At 44.1% G+C, this 19,286-nt stretch overlaps 1 protein-coding gene across 1 annotated transcript; it reads left to right on the top strand.

The window, feature by feature from the left end:
- Positions 1 to 237: 237 nt before the first annotated feature.
- Positions 238 to 19,153, top strand: bcl2l13 (BCL2 like 13). The gene is made up of 8 exons (XM_071896852.2): positions 238 to 290; positions 540 to 658; positions 1,814 to 2,017; positions 5,253 to 5,342; positions 5,491 to 5,647; positions 6,905 to 6,977; positions 7,200 to 7,328; positions 16,785 to 19,153. Exons 1-8 carry the CDS (start codon positions 238 to 240, stop codon positions 17,859 to 17,861), a joined length of 1,902 nt encoding a protein of 633 aa, XP_071752953.2. The 3' UTR covers positions 17,862 to 19,153.
- Positions 19,154 to 19,286: the final 133 nt, after the last annotated feature.

Below are 19,286 nucleotides of genomic sequence, written 5' to 3'. Positions count from 1 at the left end.
GATTTAAATTGACGTTGACTATAGGTAGGAGGTAAAATGTATGTTCGGTATGTTATCACAGAACTCGAATGGCTAGAAAGGGCACTTTCTGGTGTATCACTAGTAGAATAAGTAACTTCTTACGTTTATCATATAGTAATTTCCTTTGGTACACCTAACATGACGTCCATATAATTTTGCTAATGTTGCTATGTAAATGAAGGTGTTTGGACAGAACATGCGACTCAGAAAGTTAGAATGTTCATCACAACTGCCACTGGAATGCTCATCCATGTGATGCAGTTGCCATGGTAACACATTAGCTGAGTCTCATGCACCAAATCGGCATTATCAAACATTCTATGGCAGCCGTTGTAAGTGTATCAGTCAAATGTGCAATTTACCATTCGAGAGTGTAGGTTTTAATGGGAATGACCGTTCTATCAAATTCAAATTCTGTGGGTGTTATTTTGAAAGTTATGACCGGAAGTAGTGGTGTTTTATTTTAGCTAACTTGACACACGCTCTGTGTGTTCCCAAAGCACACTGTGTACTATCAGTGCTGCCTTAACTGACTGCGTGGGGTTGCTCTCTCCAGCTACTGCAGCCGGGGAGCGTGTCGCACATTTCCCCCTCGAACTATCCTTTGTCAACACCGAGTTGCCTTTGGACAAGGAGGGTAAGAACTGGCTCCAGTTGTGCTCAACTGAAGTCAAATTGAAGTTTTTTGTGTCTCGGCAGTAGCACCTCATAACGTGTAAAACCATGCTAGCTAGCTTGCAGACATGCTTGAAGTTTTGTAGTAGCCAGTGACTCGGTGGATTAAAATGGTTAAAATTGACTTTTCATGGTAGGAGACATCCTTCCAAGTTATCTAATAACGCTAACTTATATATTTTATTTTTGAGTCTGTAGGTATTCTTGGCATCTCGCATAGGCTTAGAGCTATGAATAGGCTACATGCTGTTAAAAGGTCATTTTGGAAAAAGGACCAGCAATTGTATTTACTACAGTTTTAATTTACTACAGATTCCTCATTCAATATACTTTTTTATTTTAACTTAAGAACTTTGGTATTACTCGAAAATCGTTGTAACGCCTTCGAGTTTTATTTTGAAAGGTGCGTCCGGAAGTTTTATTTTCTAAAAAATTTGGTTGGCTTGACACGTGTCTGACCTATGTTCTGCAACAGCTTCTTTGGAGGACGATGTGAGCTGATGAGTTACCCTCCGCCAATAGACTCAGTGTATGTAAACCTGCCAGCTTAATCAGTTCAGAGTTACCTGAAGTCAGCGGGGTTGGAAACTAAACAGACAGACAATATATAGCACAACAGCGTTTCAGAATACTTTCCACAACATTTGTTTAGAAAAAACTCATAACTTTTTTCACCTTCCACAGTTTGCCACGTGTTTTGTGAAGTGAATTGTTTTATGATTGAGGCTCAGTAAAGTACAAGCATAATGTCATGACATGCATGTGAAATCCATCTCTCCCTGTGCGTCTGGATCCCCCTCTGTGGCTTCTGTTGAATGAAGATGAATCAATAGGCATGTGGTCGGGTGATTCAGTGACCACTTTAGCCTCACCCTTCGTGACTCCTTCGCCAGGTGGACTAGGGAGCATAACAGGACCATGTGCTATCATGCATGTGAAATTGAGTGTGACATCTGTTTTATATTGTGCATGTAACAGCTGTTTTACAGCTAAACAACAGATGTGATCATGACATTTATCAACAGCCCGGCCTGGATTCCCTGATGTCCTTTTTTTTTTTGTCCCTTTTTTTTGGGCCTTAATGACAGCTTTTTTCTCTGGCTCTTATTTTCCTCAGGCTACACTTGTCCAGTTTTGACTATATGTACCTATGTGCCTGAGAGTCTGACAGACGTCTGTTCAATGGCTGCCTCGGGCTCCACCTCTTCCACCTCCACCACCACTGTGCCTGAGGGGTTCCATTATGAAACCAGATACATTGTGCTCAACTACCTGGGACTGCCGCCTGCTTCCAGATCACAGGCCTCCACTGCAGCTCCAGGTGAGAGGAAAGACTGCTTTGTGTCATATTTCTTTTTTGCACTTCATGTTGCTACTTCTAATTTGGATTGAGGTCTAGTGTGGATCTGAAACTGAAATGAAGAAATGAAACTGCCGTCTGTTGCCCAGAGGGGAAGCACCGCTTGTTAGTGAACTGCAACTAGTGGCTAGTTAAAGGACACACTCTTATTTTTACGTGCAGTTGTCATTTCTACAATCCTGTTAATCTGGAGGTAGTCAGACTTGTATCTAAGGGCTAATCTCACACACGTGCATTCACACAGCACACAAATAGACGTGCATTCACATGCACGCATGCAATGACAAAAAAAATATTGAGATTAGGTAGGCAGGTTGTCACATGTTTACCAGCTGGATTTAGCAGTCTCTGACATTGGCATGAAAACGTATCCAGAGACTAGTGTGCCCGTTCAGACATGACAGCGGGTGAAACAGCCATTGCTTATAAACAGCATTTGTCAAGTGAAGCTGCCTATAAACACACCTAGAGTCCTTCCATGACAGTTAATGCATGCCAGCCTAACATGTGTCCAGACTAGCTGACTATTGGCCTGTCTTTATAGAGGCTTTTATGGCAGCCTTGTGCAATGACCCTCAGGCATGCAGCATGCAAGCCTGTTCTTTAGTTATGCTGAGACTGAACTTCATCTTGTTGCCTATGCGTGCAGCAGACAAAAAGCGTGTATCTGGCAGTGTTTTTTTTTTTTAATGCTTATTTGACCCCATTCGCCACAATGTCACTCTTATTATAAATGCTTCCTCAAATCTCCTTATTTAAACACTTCCCCTAGAAATCCAGCTGATAAAGAGAGCTGCGTGTGTCTGCTACACTAGCCACCAACATGTCATGTTTGTAACCTTGTGCAGTGAAGCCATGGCCACAGCATTTTTGTGGTGAAATAAATCTTATTGATTCCAGGGAGAGAACCATGGAAGGCAAGGCAGTTACAGGAGGACCATTTTAGGCCATGCGTTCCATTCACAGGATATGAACAGAGCTGACTGGCTCATCCGAAAAGACCCTGAGGCACATTGAGCAAGAGAAACAGAGGGAGAGATAGAGGGAAAAAAGAGAGGGGGAGATTCCCCTATATTTCCTGTCCCCCTTTATTGTCATTCTGTGTGCGTGCTAGGAATGGGCGGAGAAAGGGAGATGAGTTCCTGATCCCTGCTTTCCGCTTGACCCGGTCCGAGTTCTGACAGCCTGTCATGTGTAATCACCATAGGATTCCTCACACGCCGATGGGCCGGAGCAAAATAGTTGGCTGGCTAGCTGGCTGTCTGTCCGGACTGAGTGCTGAAACAGCACCCGGCCCGGGAAAAACCAACACGGACCCTCATTGAGCGAGAGCTGATGTATGAGCTGCAGGGCCAGAGAGAGAGAGAGGGGACGAGGCTGAGGCAGCGAGAGGACTGAATCCTCCTCACCATAATGAATACTATCACTATTTGATGTGGCCAAAAAAAGCTTCCCTCATGAATAGGAAAAATCAAATCCAATTGACCCTTAAATCAATGGTGATTCTTATGGGTCGTTTGTGGTTCATTTCTATTTGCTGTGAGTCCTTAGTTCAGCTGTGCTGTTTCAAACAAAGGGAATTAATGGGGGATTTGACTATTTGATTTCAGCACAGTGGAAATAACTAATACATTTAGGTTGAGGGTGTGAACAGATGTGTTACCCTTCCTTATTCCAATGAACACTGGATCTTTCCTAGCTGAATGGCTGCATTCAGTATGTTCCTGTGTGTGTGACTGTGTATTTATACACTAATGTTCATGCATTCATGTTCATGCACACTGTCGCCTTTGTGTCTGTGGCGCCCCTTGCGTGGTTCTCCATGCTGATTGAACCTTGTTGTGAATATTTTACTACAGCATGAGCTGTGTATTGTTGCCTGTATGCACGCGATGAGAGAGAGAGAGCACCATTTCTATTTTTTCTTTTGGAGATGAGCAAAAGCATGCTGAGGAGGAGGAGGAGGAGTAGGTTGATGAGTTGAAAATAAGTGAGGTGTTAGCTGAGATGAAGTCTGTAATGCAGGGCTGGACAATCATGTGCTATGGAGGGCTGAGAGTCTGCAGGTTTTCATTCCAACCAGAGACTGCAGCAGGTGATTTCACTGATTAGTTCCCCCTCTCTGGATGAAGGTGTGTTAATCAGTGAAATCACCTGCTGTAGTGTTTGGTTGAATTGAAAACCTGGGTTGATTATCAAATCCAAGAATGCCAAGTCGATACTTGGTGACCTAGTGATGAAAGGAAGCACAGACGCTTCCTTACAGTCTGAGATGGACTGTGCTTGTGACCACGCGCATGATTAATTAAAACATGCAGCTGTTAATTTTCTCAGCTGTTTCTAGTGCACGCATATTGAGGAAGAGCCCTGCAGACTTCTGGCCCTCCATGACACATGCTTGGTCATCCCTGCTGTAATACTTACTGGTTCTCTCCCCTAAGGAAAGCCAAGGATGCATGCTCAACTGCTTTGTTTGAAAACTGTGCATACTGAATGTCGCACCATGGGTGCAGACAACATTGACAGAGCATTTTGCTTTGAAGAGCTTGATGCTTGCTCCTCACTCTATTCCAAAGGTCTTTTCATACCGTACATACATTACATCACGCTCTGGGCATGTGTGTGTGACCCGTACTTATTACATAGTACAATAATGCAGTTAGTCTTAATGCACTTAGTCTTGTTTGACGTCACGCCACCATCATCCATCAATTTTTAGCCCTAGACCTATCATCACAAAACTGTTATTGATAATTTACTTTTAAATACTTTACATTACTTTAAAGTAAAAAAAAAGTAAAAAGTAATGTTTCTTAAAATCCCTGATATGGATGTCTGTTACATTAGTTTGAAGTGACAGTTAAACTGTGTCTGAAATAAGATAAAGTGACTAAACAAAAGACAAATAATTCTGAAGAACAACCAGATGGTGTAGAATTAATTTATAAGTTTCATTTGCTACCTTCCCGTCCCACCATACGTGTGCTATGTGAGTTTATTATTGTGCACTCAAATAAATGCAGCCAAAGGTGCGGGACAGTGCACCGAATAAGCTGCTTATCAGTTAGCTTAGTTTCTAAAATGAACTGCTGTGCCTCGTATACTAGTGTGAATGGTGTTTAAACCATCTCATTGTGTGTGTGTGTGTGTGTGTGTGAGACAGTTGGCTGATGAGTCATGTGTTTATCTCTTTCAGGAGATGCCCAGAACGAGAGAGAGAGGAACAGAGCGATAAAAGGGCAGATAGAGGATGAGCTGAGACAACTGGAAGACGAGATCTCCGCCTGTAAGTGGGCACACGCAAACGCACGACTCAACGGTTCCTGAATATCTTCAAGCCTCCACATCCCTTCAGTCATATCCAGTCCTACAGACTGGCCTCTTAATTATAATCAAACTCTTAATGTTCTGTCCTGTGCTCTCTGTGTTTGCAGCCTTCTCCAGCACAGGCTTCGACCGCCATACGTCGCTGGTGTTCAGTCCTGCTAACCCGGACAGCTCCATTGAAGACTGCCTCGCTGCCCTGGGAGACCGGGTGGCCAGAGACCTGGACACACACCTGGCCGCAGCGGTACACACACTCCTCACTGGGTCAGTCCTCTGCTCTGGTTCTCCGTTTAAAAAGCCTCTTTTAGTAGATCATGCTTCTCATGGTAATGCTGGTGTAGAATCACATACAGGATCCCCGTCAACACTCACTACTTTAAGATACTTGATTGCTTACAAGTGATCGATACCTTTCACTGATTCCCACCATTTATATTTCACACACAAACTTATTTAGCCGGCAACGCAGCAAGTGTCACACCACACTGCGCTCAGAAATACATGCCGAAAATATGAGGAAAATGTGTGTACCTGCTTGGTGAGTGTTGCAATCTCATTCACCTGAAAGGAATGTCAAAGTCAGTGTTGATTTTCTTTTTTTTCTTTTTTTGTTAAATGGTGTGGCTCATTTTAACCTCGGGGAATTCTTCCAGTCTAGCAGTTAAGTGTGAAAATGTGTATGGCATGAAATTAAATCAGCCTTTGTGTGTTAAATTTGAGCTATTTTTGAGATCAGTAAAAACAAAATGATTGAACTCAAATATTACGTAAATCAAAAGAAATGTTAAGGGATGACATAATTTGCAAGAAATAATGTCATGCTTACTTGGATACTGCAGTGCATACTGGCACATATTCATGTAATTGCCCATCCACATACCCCATTTTTCCATGCACAAGCCTTCTCTCATAAACCCAATCAGATATGCACACACACACCAATACATGCCCACTAACGTATATGATACACACATGCTTACACCCAGTGGCACAGATCTAGTGTAGCTCAATGAGTAGAACATGATGGCACTAACTCTGCCAGGGTTTAGGGTTTCTTTAGGGATCAAATCCCAAATGCCAAGGCAATACTTGTGTCCTTGTGGAGAACATTATTCCCAAGTTGTGTTGGAGAGGGCGACTCGTACACTCTGGGCCAATCAAATCAAAGCTAAACGATGGCTCTGTATCAAACAGGCTCCTGATTGGTTGCCTGGTATACTAGCTCTACACAAATTGACTTTTCCTTCCGTTTCTCCACTGCCTGGATGGTTAACTAGCCTAACGTTACTTGAAGATTAATAATAATAATTAGATTGCGGCAGTTAAAACTCTATAATTGGCACCTAGCGGTAACCGGCACAAGATCTAAGCACACTTTGTTGCATGGTTCTTGCATTTAGCATGGTTCCTCATATTATTGAAAACGGGTGCATACAGCTGTCTGTGGATTTCAGTATGTCCCTATGCAGCCTGTACTTTGCTCTGGTGTTTTATACCATGACATTGTTGTTTGTGTTTCAGCCCTCTGGACTACCAGAGTTTCAGGGACACAACGCTAGATGCCTCAGCACACACACAGGGAGGCTGGAGCAAGGTGAGGCAACCAGGAGTCTCTCTTATCTTCTATCTACAAACTCCAGTTAAAAATTGACAGTCAGCCCAAGACATGCAAAAGGCGCTAGAAATCTGCCCACTATTGCTTTTTCAAATTTGCCTGTTCCTGCTCTCTGCACTCCTTTCTTTCTTCTCTCCTTTCTTGACTCCCTCATAACTTCTGCTCTCTTCTTCTCCTCTGCTCTCCTCCCCTCTCCCCCAGGTGCTAGTGCCATTGGTGCTGCTACAGGCGCTACAGAGCGAGGGCCAGTCCCTGACGGCCCTGCTGCCTCTGGGGGTGCGCTTCCTAGAGGAGGCTGAGGCCGACTACATCATCCACCAAGGGGGATGGGTGAGTTCACTTAGTGTGGAGAGTGAAAAACTAATTTTAGGGATGTATGGGGTTTAGTTTGTTCTTGGTGGGGGGAAGAAGCAGGTATACTCAGTTACCCAGACATCTGTCAGAAATAATTATTTGTAACCTCCTGATTTATATTAAGGATGTTTAGGCAAATTAAGCAAGAGTTTTAGTTTTTTGGAATGTGTTCAGAAATTTTCATAATTCTTACAAATGACAAAGGCAACAGTATAATCCTGATTCCTCGGTAGACACCTGGGTAAAAATCAATTTGAAAAGACGTTCAAATAATTTTAAGTAGGTCTGTGCTGCAGTTACTTTAACAACTACAAACTTGGCTTAGATGCATCAATGACTAAACTTTATGTAAGATTGGAGGGGGCAGGGGAACTGATGGAACAGGGAGAGGCGGACTGGACAGGAAAATCCCCCACATGGTCAAGGATGATGCAGCACAGGGGGACATTTGTCTAATAAAGGCAAAAATGGCAAAAAAAATATCTACAAAAAAGGATGATGCACAGTACTCAAATAGGCCAGTTGAGGGCATCAGAGAGCCACCTGTAGACATGTTGCTTACCCCAGAGTGACTATTTCTCCTGTGTTAGCACATCATTTGAGATATACACCAACCACATAACCTTATAGATCATAACATACATCGTAGTTATGTTTAACAATAAAGCCTCAACAAATAATGTTCATAAATTACTGGACAAAATTTGACCAATATTGCTGCTATAATTTTTGTTTATAATTCCAATGTTTTTAGATTTTATGAACAAAAAACACCTCCACTTAGTTAGTGCTGACTCTTTCAAATAAACACCTAATAATAAAGTACATCTCTCACATTTAACTTGTAATTGCCTCATTGACATTTTTGACTAGGCGACCTATAGCAATCTGTTGTTCAGACACATTTGTCATATTGTTTGAACAAAATGCTGAAGATCATTATACTTAAGGAATAAAAGGTTGTAGAAATCTTATCCCAGACTGGGGTTATAGGCAACAGAGTGTCCTGACCATCTCCTGTCAATCAGGAGCCTGACGCTATTATACTTCATATAATCCAACCTGTGCCCATTTACAAACCAAACCTTAATCTACACAACATTCGTTTGTAGTTTTGACTGATAATTTGATTAGAGAAATTTCTCTAGTCTAGCAAGTCACCTTGAGTTCTTGTCTTCTGGGAAAAATGGCATTATTTGCACATTTGCTTGTTTAAATATATCTAGAAATCGACTCTGCTCATGGGATCTTTACTATTAGAGTACAGAAGTCATGTTGCCAGTTTGGCTGACTTTACATGGTGCAACTTGAATGCAACGTAACAGCAATCATGAATTGGGTTTATATCATTATTTGGAATGTGCAGGGTTGGTTTGGGGACATGGCAACGGTAAAAGTTTTATTTGCAATCTGAATGGAGGTTGCACCATGTAAAGCCAGCCCGGTTCAGCTGTGCATGTTGGGACTGATATGTCCTCAGGTAAGAACACCCTGATATAGTTCAACTCCAGTACAGCATTTAATCTAGCAAATGAAGGCCATTATCATTCAACATTGTTACAGCAGCAGGCTGTCAGGGAGTTTGTTCTCTGGTGCTAACTTCAGGTTTTACATGTCTCTCTGCAGGGTTAAAGCCTGGACAAAACCTAATGCTGAGTTGATCATTTGTAAGCAATACACTGTCAATTGATCTATAGACATAGCTCAACACTTCACTGCTATTTAACAAGTGAAACAGTTTGTTAGTTCAGCTCTCGCCTCCTTTCCGTCCTTCATTCAATAAATTAATTATGCAAATGTCTGTGCTGGTGCAGCTATCGGCTCCCTAACATCACAGCATACCATGGTGACGATTAAACATGTTAACTCTGAATCACATTGGAGTATCGCCTAGACAGGAAAAACAGGAACATGTCCTGACATTTGAGCCACATCATGAATTCTCTTTTCTCGACGCTCATGTTGTCCTCTTGTTCCTCTTGTTATGTTTTAATAATAGTTCTACTAGTTCGGATGCTGGTCCACAAACTTACTGTTGTCACATCAGAGACGGTAGACGACTCGCCTTCTTTTTCTAGACAGTCACGATGCTTGCGAGACTTTAGTGCTCTCCCGTTGTCATAAGTAGAGCACTGCGTCACAGATGGCTCCCCATGAACCAGGTCACGCCAACACTGGTCATGTGACTAGATGCGTTAACCGCTGGTTCGGTCGCCATTACCTCATGGCCGTGATGCTCTCTCCCGCTCTTTCGTGCCGTATAACGTGAACACGGTGCCCCGGCTCCGAACAAGGCCACATTCTTACTCCGCATTATGTCACAGGGGATGAACAGATGAGAGGCTGGGGCAGGATGGGCAATGGGAGGGATGGGAGAGAAAGGAGGAGGAGAGAGAGATAGCACATGAATAGGAAGGACAGAAGAAGGGAGGGAGTATGAGGGAGGGGTGAGAGATGAGGGAGAAAAGGGGAGGGCACGGTGAGCCAGTGAGAGCAAAGTGAAATCTCCATTAGTTTGACAGCTGCCTGCATGCACACTTCTCTCCAGCTGGCTCGCTACCTCTACTCCGTTTCTACCCCTATCTCTGTCTTTTGGACTCTCTTGAGCTTTGTCCGTCTTCTCCAGTGTAGACCCGGGGCGTTCAAGACTTTGCATTCAGGTAGGATGTTTAACTTGTGGTTTTATAGTGTTAAAGCAGAGACAGAGTGAGAACATCGATCTGTGTGTGTGTGTGTACACTGTAAGAGAGACAGAGGGATAGTAGAGGATGAACTTTCGACAGCAGGAAAGGGTTCACCTTTCTGGTTCTGGTTTCAGCTGCTTTCATTGTTAAGTGAAGCGTGTGTATATACGACTTGACTTTTTTAGCACAGCGACCTCAACCCAAGAAGTGTGAACTTATCGAGCACAGAGCCGACAATATAAAGCCTATCGCTGCATATATATGGAGCAAGAAACTGCAGCTCGTCCATACAGACAACAAAGAAAATGGACAACAAGACATCTTTCTTTTTTATATGTATATCTCTTTTATTGATTAATTCCTTATCACAAACCTTTGTTGAAATGAGGACAAAGAGTAGTTCTTTATTCAACAATTGTTTATAGAGCGATCAGTCAGTTATTTTTCAGTATTGACTGTTAAAGTGCAGATATTCTGTCCTGTCCTCTCCTAGGACATTGTGTCCTGTCTTCCTATACTTGTGGCTGTAGTGCAACTGACACGCACCACACACACACACACACACAAAGTGTTGGGGATGGGTGGCTCTCATAATGCCTTTGTTAGTTACATCGGAATACAATAAGGATTATGACCCTAATGTGGTGTACACTTCATTTGGCAGCAACAAAACCCGCAGCTTATAAACCGAGCACAGCCAGGGGAGGGAAGGAGGAGGAGGGAGAAAGAGGGGTGAGAGGGGGGCCATGATGGAGGGGGAGGGGAGAGGGTGATGAGCAAGCAAATGGCGTACACAGAGAAGATATTCTAAAATATCAGAGGTGTGCGACAAACACAAAATGGACTTAGCAGAATCAAATTTGTGTTGAATAGGGACAGTTGTAGTTCCGTGCCTCTACCAACCCAACTCCGGCACTCGGCTGTCTCCTCTGTTTTGTCCCCGGCCCGTCTCCTGTCTCTCTGCGCGACTGTATGCTGTTCCTGACCCGTCCTCTCGAGGGACCAGAAGGCTGACCTCCAAAGTGTGACAGTGAAAACTGCTGCGTGAGGACCGACCGGGCACATCAGCCATTTTGTATTACAGACCTTGTTGTATGTGATGTAACGCGACTCCCGAGGCCAGGAAATGGCACACCAACAATTGCAACTGCCACCTGACCTCTTGGCAAAGGTCACCAAATAGATACCATAGGGATAATGAATAGGCATGCATACCTTTTACTGTGGTGTATTGATAGGAAATTGACAGTCAAAGCTGCATGTCATGTGACGTGAAGGCTGTGAACTAAACTATAAAGGTCTACAGTTTTTATATTGGCAACTTCTGTTTCCTAGAAACAAAGAGGCGGTCGCCATTTTAGGGGCAAGGTGCTGCAAGGTTTCCAGCCTGGGCTATGTCAGGACACGTCACACTGCACCCTGCACAGAGAAACAGTGCTCCCCCATGTTATGTAAGCACCATCTCGCCAGCACCAGGGTGAAATATGTGCATCACTGCGCCACTGCAGTGACAAGAGACTGGACTAGAGTAGAGTGCTTGTCCAGGCTGAAGAAGCCCAGAAATAAACCTCATAATCCTCTAAAAACATCATCACCAGGGGCTTGACTGGCCCACTTGTAGCCTGCTAAAAACTTGCCACGGCAGAAACACATTGGCCCACTGCCAAGGTTAAACAGGGCACCCATCCATCTATCTATCCTTTCATCTCTCTAGCCTCTCTATCCATCAGTCTGGCTGCTGCCACAACACTATTAATGATGACTGGCCAGAAATCAATATTTTCTGATGCAAATTGTGTAGCACGCACACATTACCTCAGGTCTAAAGCAGCTGGCCCAAGGCCCTGCCAAAGTTGTCAGATCATAAAGTCTGTCTGTTTAGCTAGTAAACAGTCCTTAGTTGTCAAAACACCACATTTTGTGCTGTTCAGTGTCATAATGTATGCAATATTATCTGTGACGTGAATTCCAAATTGTGGTGTTGTCTACTGTATATTACGAGGAGGGACTGAGTTTTGAATTTGTTTGTCTAGCCAAATGTTTCTTGTCACCTAGCCACCAGCTTTACATTAACCATCCTGTACTAAACTTAGGTTGATACAGAGCGCCCAGTCACAATCATTTGTCTCGCATCCTAACAATGTATTTGCGTTTCTATCATGAACACAGAGAGACTGTGGGAAGCAGAGAGTTTGATAGTGTGATTTATAGCTTTTATTTGTTGATTAAACAGTGAGATTGTTTTAGATTAAGGCTTCTCCCATAATAAGGTTTCATTGTTGTGTACTGGACTGGTGCAGACGAGTGGGAGTGCAGACTTTCTAATGAATGGTGGTTGTGGTGATGGACACTCCTCCTCCTGTGAGTTTATTTCATCATGTAAGTCTCTCTCTCTTGACAGGACCTTACTGACTGTGTAAGAGCACCGAACATAGCCTCCATAGACATTTTTAGTTAGTTTAGTGACCAGACCTGGGTCCAATTGTATTCCTAATCCATTTGATTTACCCTGAATCCAATTGTGTTCCTAATCCAACTAATTCAACCTCCGTTTGATTTCTGTTGGATTGATCTTAGCTCCATTTTCTGTGGGAACAAATTGGAATAGTCTCAAGTAAATATTCTAAATAAGTCTGCTAATAATGGCAAGGTTGATGTAATCACGCACACTGTTGTTAGTCGGCACCTACGTCCTCGCTCTGTGCTAATTGAGAATTACTGTGGGGAAGAGGCCCTGAAGGTGAAACCGATTCATTGTAGGTCAGCCTCTCGCAATCTCAAGAGCAAGAAGCATACTAGTTAAACCCCTCTCGTCCACACACACACACACACACTTAAACACCCACACCCTCTGCCAAATGGAGTAGCTATCTGTAAATCACTGCTGTCTAATGACATTTTCATTTGATAATGCACAACGAAGATGGAGATGCTGATGAACAGTCTAGCAGTTCTCTCTCATCATTGGGGCTTAATCAACTCAGTCAGCTGCTTAGGCCTCACTGAGCCTGATGCTAGTGTTAACTGGGAACAGTGATGACATAATCCTCATAAATGTAAAGAGTGCTTATCTCACATTACATAGACCGAAATGATCTAGATACTGTATGCCATTGGTTCACAAAACTTTGTATCCTGTTTTTGGATACTTGTGAGTTTTAATGCTGAAATGTTGTTGACATGCAAAGCGTGTGTTTTTAAGATCCAACATCTAATGTTTCGATTTGCAAAGGGATGCGACATGTTGACCATGTGTGGCATTCATATTTGGATAGTGCCAAAGTAACAAGTACTTGTGACAGTCACACAGGTTTGGCAGCTCTTCTCCTCTCCCAAAACCTCTGTTTAGAGAGATTTGCTGTTTCTACTCAGTCCTCCAACATCAGTGGTGGCTCTCGGGTGCAGTATTAGTCTATCGGAGCAGCTTAATATTGTGTTAGAGTACCAGCTACCCAGTGAGGGGAAAAAGCAATGCAGTGATGGGTGCAGCACTGTACACCCTTGGCCCTATGACAGGAATGTGTGCTTGTGTTCTCAGTGTGTGTTTGTCTTGGGGCAAAGGTGGAGAATCGTGGAACACGCCTGACGACAGACAACACCTTTAAAAACTATGCTAGTCCCGAAGTGTGTTTCCTAATTTTAACCATGCTAGAGGACGACATGGAAAGTTAAAGAAAGGAAAGTATTGAGTGAACAAAAGTTGTAACTTCAGGGTGGATTGTCTTCTCAGGTGCGTTCTCTTTTCATTATTATTTCCTTTAAGTGGAATTATTGTTGCGGTTATTGATGTTGTACTGTACCTGGTTAGATGGCGATACAGATCAGTAGTAGGCAGGGGCTCAAATAACTTTGCTTACACTTTCACTTCGTCTTATCATTTTAGAAACATTCGGTATGTGTTCCTGTGCAGTTCAGGTACTTTAAGGTGTTTTGGGTGGGAAATGGTCTATAGTTGATCATAGCTTGTACACTACACTGCGACTAAGCTAAGGACACCCAGCTGGTCTTCTCTATAGCCAGGCATCATTTTCATATCTCAGACTCTCTTCACCAGCCTTCCTTGAATGACATCACCAAATAATTTGTTTGGTAAAGCAAACCTTTACATTCATCTCATTAAAATCCCATCTTAAATCCGCTTCTTTCTTGAGGTTTTGTGTCATTTTGGGGGTATTTTCTTTATTTTTAAATCAGTAATGACTTAAAGGTAATAGAGACAAGGAAGGATAAATGCAGGATTAGGATTCTTTTTGGTGTTTCCAAACGGGATCAGAAACCAATTCCTCTGGATTTTGCACCACATGGCAGACCTGTCCCGTTCTGTCCAACCGCTGGGGAGGCGGTATCCTGAGAGTGAGGGTTTTTAATACAAATATGATGTAAAACACTCTCGCTCTTCCACATGCAAATCAGCTTATGGAGAAAGCGAATGCTGGGTAGAGATGGATGCCGTTAGATGTAATCCCTTCGCGTGGCTCCCAGGATGCACCACACTGAGAGAGTGTCCTTGTAAGGAAAATAACCTTCAGAGCATAACCACGGCACTGAGTAAATACTAGTTTACATAGATTAATTCTAGTTTACATGTGCCTCAATGGTAGTTAAATGGTCTGTGGATCAGATGCAAATGGATGGTCAGCTATATGCCTAAATTAAGTGTAGTATAGGGGTAGATTGGGCCACACTGAGGAACACGGTGACGCATAGTCATGTGTTAAAATGAGGCTTGACTGTGTTGCGGCTGGGTCAGACAGTGTTGCCTTGGGAGCTGCTCTCTGCTGTCAGATCCTGTCTGTCTGCCCCCACCCCCACCCACACACCCACACATGCACCTCTTCACCCAGCGTTTCAGACAGACCTCTCTGCCCCCTGTCTGTTTCAGTCTGGTCTGTTCAGGACATGATTAAACTGTGCGACACGCACGATGGTGCAACGGGGGCAGTCCGCCCATAACGGACTCAAATTTTATTTCAACCCAACCAAGCTCAGTTCATTATCTGGCACACCGGCGTTAAGGCCACACAATCGTTCATCTTGCTCACCCAGCCTGGTCACGACACGATTTTTTGCGTTTGCGTCCAGATCACCTGCTAGCTGTCTCTGCTCAAACAGATGTGACTGTTTTTAGAATAGCATAAACTAGGATAGCCACATTAGTTAAAGGTTTAGTGATAATTTCTGTTTTGTTCAAGGCTTCTTGTTCAAGATGCAGCATCGCTCATGTCAGAGAATGGAGAGATCGGTCTTTCTCTGTGCTCTGACCACCAGGAGCAGTGTGGGATGGGGAGCGTCCTTTTGTGATATATGAGGAGAGATGGGAATGTGCACAAGGCCAAAGTTGAGGCCTGGTTAAATCTGAACGCAGGGGGCTGTTAGGGTGTTAGAATTTACTGCTTGACCACTGGGGGGGGGATACATTCCAGCAAGTGTAGCAAACAGCCATCCACAACAACATCTTCATCCTCAAACCTGTCCGTTTATCCAGTGTTTTGAAAGCATGTAACAGAAGCTGTGTGCCCCTGAGGCAGTAAGCATGTCAGCTTGACTCTTATTCTTGTGTGCTTATTGTGCACACTCACTCACTGGCCTATTTTTGATCCACTTAGAGTCCAAGTACTGCATCACATTATACCCTCAGTGGAGGAAAAAGGTAGCGCTAATGGTCACTCACTCACACTAAGAATGGGATGTTAACGCTATCTACACAAACATTTATTCCTTGCGGTTATATCAGATGTCGGAATGGCAAACTGGCTTAGGGGATAGTTTGGCTTTTAATAGATGGAGGTCAAAATATTCATACAGGACGGCACAAACAGTACCATTTGATTGAATTGATTTAACTGTATTTCGTTACAACAAGTTAAACTCTGTGTCACTCGATATACCCACATGATCATCAGATATGGCTGTTGCATAATAGGAGAGCCTTATACAGATTGTCTCTCAGCCAGCTACGGGTGGTAGTTGCATACCACTAGGTGGCATGCAAGGCAAGCCAAAGGTGTAAAGTAATTTACTGTGTGCTGTGGCTTGATTCCTGTAATCCAAAGTTCCATTGTAAGACTTCTCCAAAAAAGAACCTTTTTTTTCAGTTTAAACCGTTTTATTCAGTGTTTTGCAGCATTTCCATAACCTAAACCCAAAAATTGTATTAATTTTAGCTAGTTCAGATGGCATAAGTGGATTTTATGCTCCTGCATAATAAAAATTGCCTCTATGACTGAATTTGCTTTATGCTTCAATTTCTATGCTTTGCATGTGTTTTGCTATAGTAGCTTCCAAGCTGAAGTCATCACACATTGCATGTCATTACTATTTTGTCTTAATAACTAGAAGTTGTAACCTGTAACTCCTTAGTGAGCTTTGAGAAGTGTCTGTTTCAGTTGGTCACCACAACCTGACATATTAATATACTTCAGTGTAATATCACCATGAGGAATCCTATAAACACAATAAACCTAATAAGCCCAATAAACACACCAGTTTGATGCATCTAGCCTAAACCTATTTTGTATGTAACCCAAGTGGCGGAGTCTGTCAATGCCAAGCCGATGCATAGCCAACACGATTTGATTTTATCTTCTATTCTTTTCTATCTTTTTTCATAACTTTTCAGTACATCTACACGCAATCCCTGCTGAATGTCTTCATTACTCTTCAAACTGCATAATCATTCCCAGTACAACAATTCTGTGTAAAACAACATAAGGTAAATGAGTTCTCTGTCCCTGTCTGTCTCCCTCAGGGTGCAGTATTTAACCTTGAGGAAGAGGAGGAGCGAGGCGTTATCATCGCTGAGGACAGCAACGATATCTACATCCTGTCAGGAGAGCAGCACTCCGACCAGCTCAGCCCCCCCTCCTCGCTGCTCTGCACCGGAGACAACGGCAGCGGGCAGAGCTCCTGGCAGACAGAAAGCTTACCCGTGTCTCTGGCCGGCCACGAGTCTTGGGCGCAGGTCGGCATGATGGACCCCGAAGACGTCAAGAGCCTGGACAGCAACGAGGGCGCGGCCCTGGCCGAGGAGCGCAGCGAAAATAACTCCTCGAACTCGGACATCGTTCACGTGGAACGCGAGGAGGCCGAGCTGCTTGAGGAGGGCGGCGAAGTCGGAGCAATAGAGGAGCCGGAGCTTCAGGAAAGCATGATGAGCGTTCTAGGCACAGAGAGCGAGCTGGCCGAGCTCCGGGCGGCGTGTAGGGACCAGACTCCGCCTCTTCCAGCGTCGTCCGAGGCCGATTCTACAGCCCCGGCCTCCCTGGTTTCATTAGAGGAGGCAGTGGTAATAGAGACGCCCGTAAGCTTGTCGGCAGAGCCGTCCCTCACCTCGTCGGAACCAGAGCCGCCGCCTCCTCCGGTCCCGGAAGCTGCTGCTCCCCCTACTGAGCCGGAACCAGCAGCACCTTTACCTGTTCCTGCAATAGAACCAGACCCTGAGCCAGAGCCGGCGCCTGTCGAGGTGGCACCCCCATCCCCAGCCAAGGACGCCCTGACCCCGACTCCCACAGCACCAGCGGAGCCCGAACCAGCTTCCGAACCAGAACAAGAGCTGGAGCCGGTCGCAGTGCCTCCCCAGCCAGAGGAGCCCCAGCCTGAAGCAGAGACTGTGGCAGAGCCGGAGGCCCCGCTGGCTGCACCCCCGGCCCCAGAGGCTCCAGAGGCCCCTGTAGAGGCCCCTGTACAGGCCCTGGCTGATGAGCCCCCGGTGCAGACAGAGCCTGACCCAGCGTCGGAGCTCCCGGTGCTGCTGTACGGAGGCGCTGCCCTGGCCGCCCTAGCTGCTGTCGTGGCATACGGTGCGCTGACCTACAGGAGGAAGTAGAATAGCGGCAGCAGTATCTTTCTCAGGGGAGGGCCTTCTCAACAGAATGCAACATTACAGGACGCTGAGGCAGAAAGAAGTTCATTAGATCAGCCATGGTGGGTCTCTCCTGACAAATTGTGTTGGTATCATGATTAGGCTGCATTTCTATTTGCAATGCGTTTGAAGGTTTAGAATCTGTGAAAACAACCCCCCACCCCCCCGAGACCCCCAGACCTCACCTCACCCCCAGGCTTACTGCTGGGATCCTGGGCTGCTTTGCTCCCTGCAGACCTACCTTCACGACAATCCACCAGGTGCAAGCACAGAAAAGGGGAAATAATGTACTCCTTTGTACTCCAAATTTTTTTTTGTTGTTGTATTTTTCTTCCCCTCCAATCTTCTCATGTTCATTTGAGATTTTGAGCCTTCAGTTATTTGTGACTCCAACCCTTCACCTCTCAAACTGGAAAGTGTTTTGGACTGTGTATTTTCCTGTCTGCCTGTTTCGCTTTCCGTTGTGTCTCTGTGGCTTATTTCAGTTGTTTTGTGCCATCTGTGCCGTCAGTGCACACAAATGGAAAGTGTATTGACAGTTCTCTCTTGGCTGGGCCGTGGCTGAGGTAAACCTCAAAACCCACAGCGGCTGTCCCAGTGTGACTTTCGAGCTTGCAATTTCCAACACATCAGTTACTTTGCAAAGAAAAGGCAACTATTGGCATATTCCTTGACCTGTAACTGTTATGCTTCTGATATTATCTCTGATATGCAATCCTGATATGATGTGGAAATGAAACTATCGATTTGATTTTTTAACTGACAAATTGAAACACTAATTTATGTACTTGAGACCCTAATAAGCATTTTAGGTGAAATTACTTTCTGCCATTGTTTCTATTTGACTCCACTGTGGACAAAATGTTTCTTTTCCTTATGGCACATATGATTTGCATCACTTGATAAATGTGCAGCAGATGTTTTAGTTCACCTTTTTGCATATTGAAAGACATTAAAGATTTTGCCCAAAGATGGATGAAAAATTATTTTTACTTTGCAAATGTGTTCCAAATTACTACTATTGGTGCTAAAATAGTACGGGTGGAAAAATATCAGTGGCAGAGCATCACTTTCTACATTTGGTAGAACTGATGCATGCATCAAGCATACTGCAAGCTCCCATCAAGTTGGCTGAAGGGCCTGTGACTCTAAACCAGACTATATTTTTATATTTTTGGGATTGTAGAATGGGATATTCCCATAGGTGGGTCTACAGTAGGGCTGAACAATTAATCGAAATTTTATCGAAATCGCAATATGGCCTACTGCTTAAAAGCTGCCAGCTTTACCATGTGAGTCAAGTGAGCAAAACTAATCCAGGTACACTCACTAAGGAAAGAATAGGCAGTAATGTGACTGCAGCATGTATGTGTGTGGTGAATTTAACCT

The sequence above is a fragment of the Centroberyx gerrardi genome, chromosome 4, assembly GCF_048128805.1.
Source record: "Centroberyx gerrardi isolate f3 chromosome 4, fCenGer3.hap1.cur.20231027, whole genome shotgun sequence".
NCBI lineage: Eukaryota > Metazoa > Chordata > Actinopteri > Beryciformes > Berycidae > Centroberyx > Centroberyx gerrardi.
The sequence above is the reverse complement of the archived record's forward strand: the minus strand, read 5'-3'. Positions and strand labels throughout refer to the sequence as shown.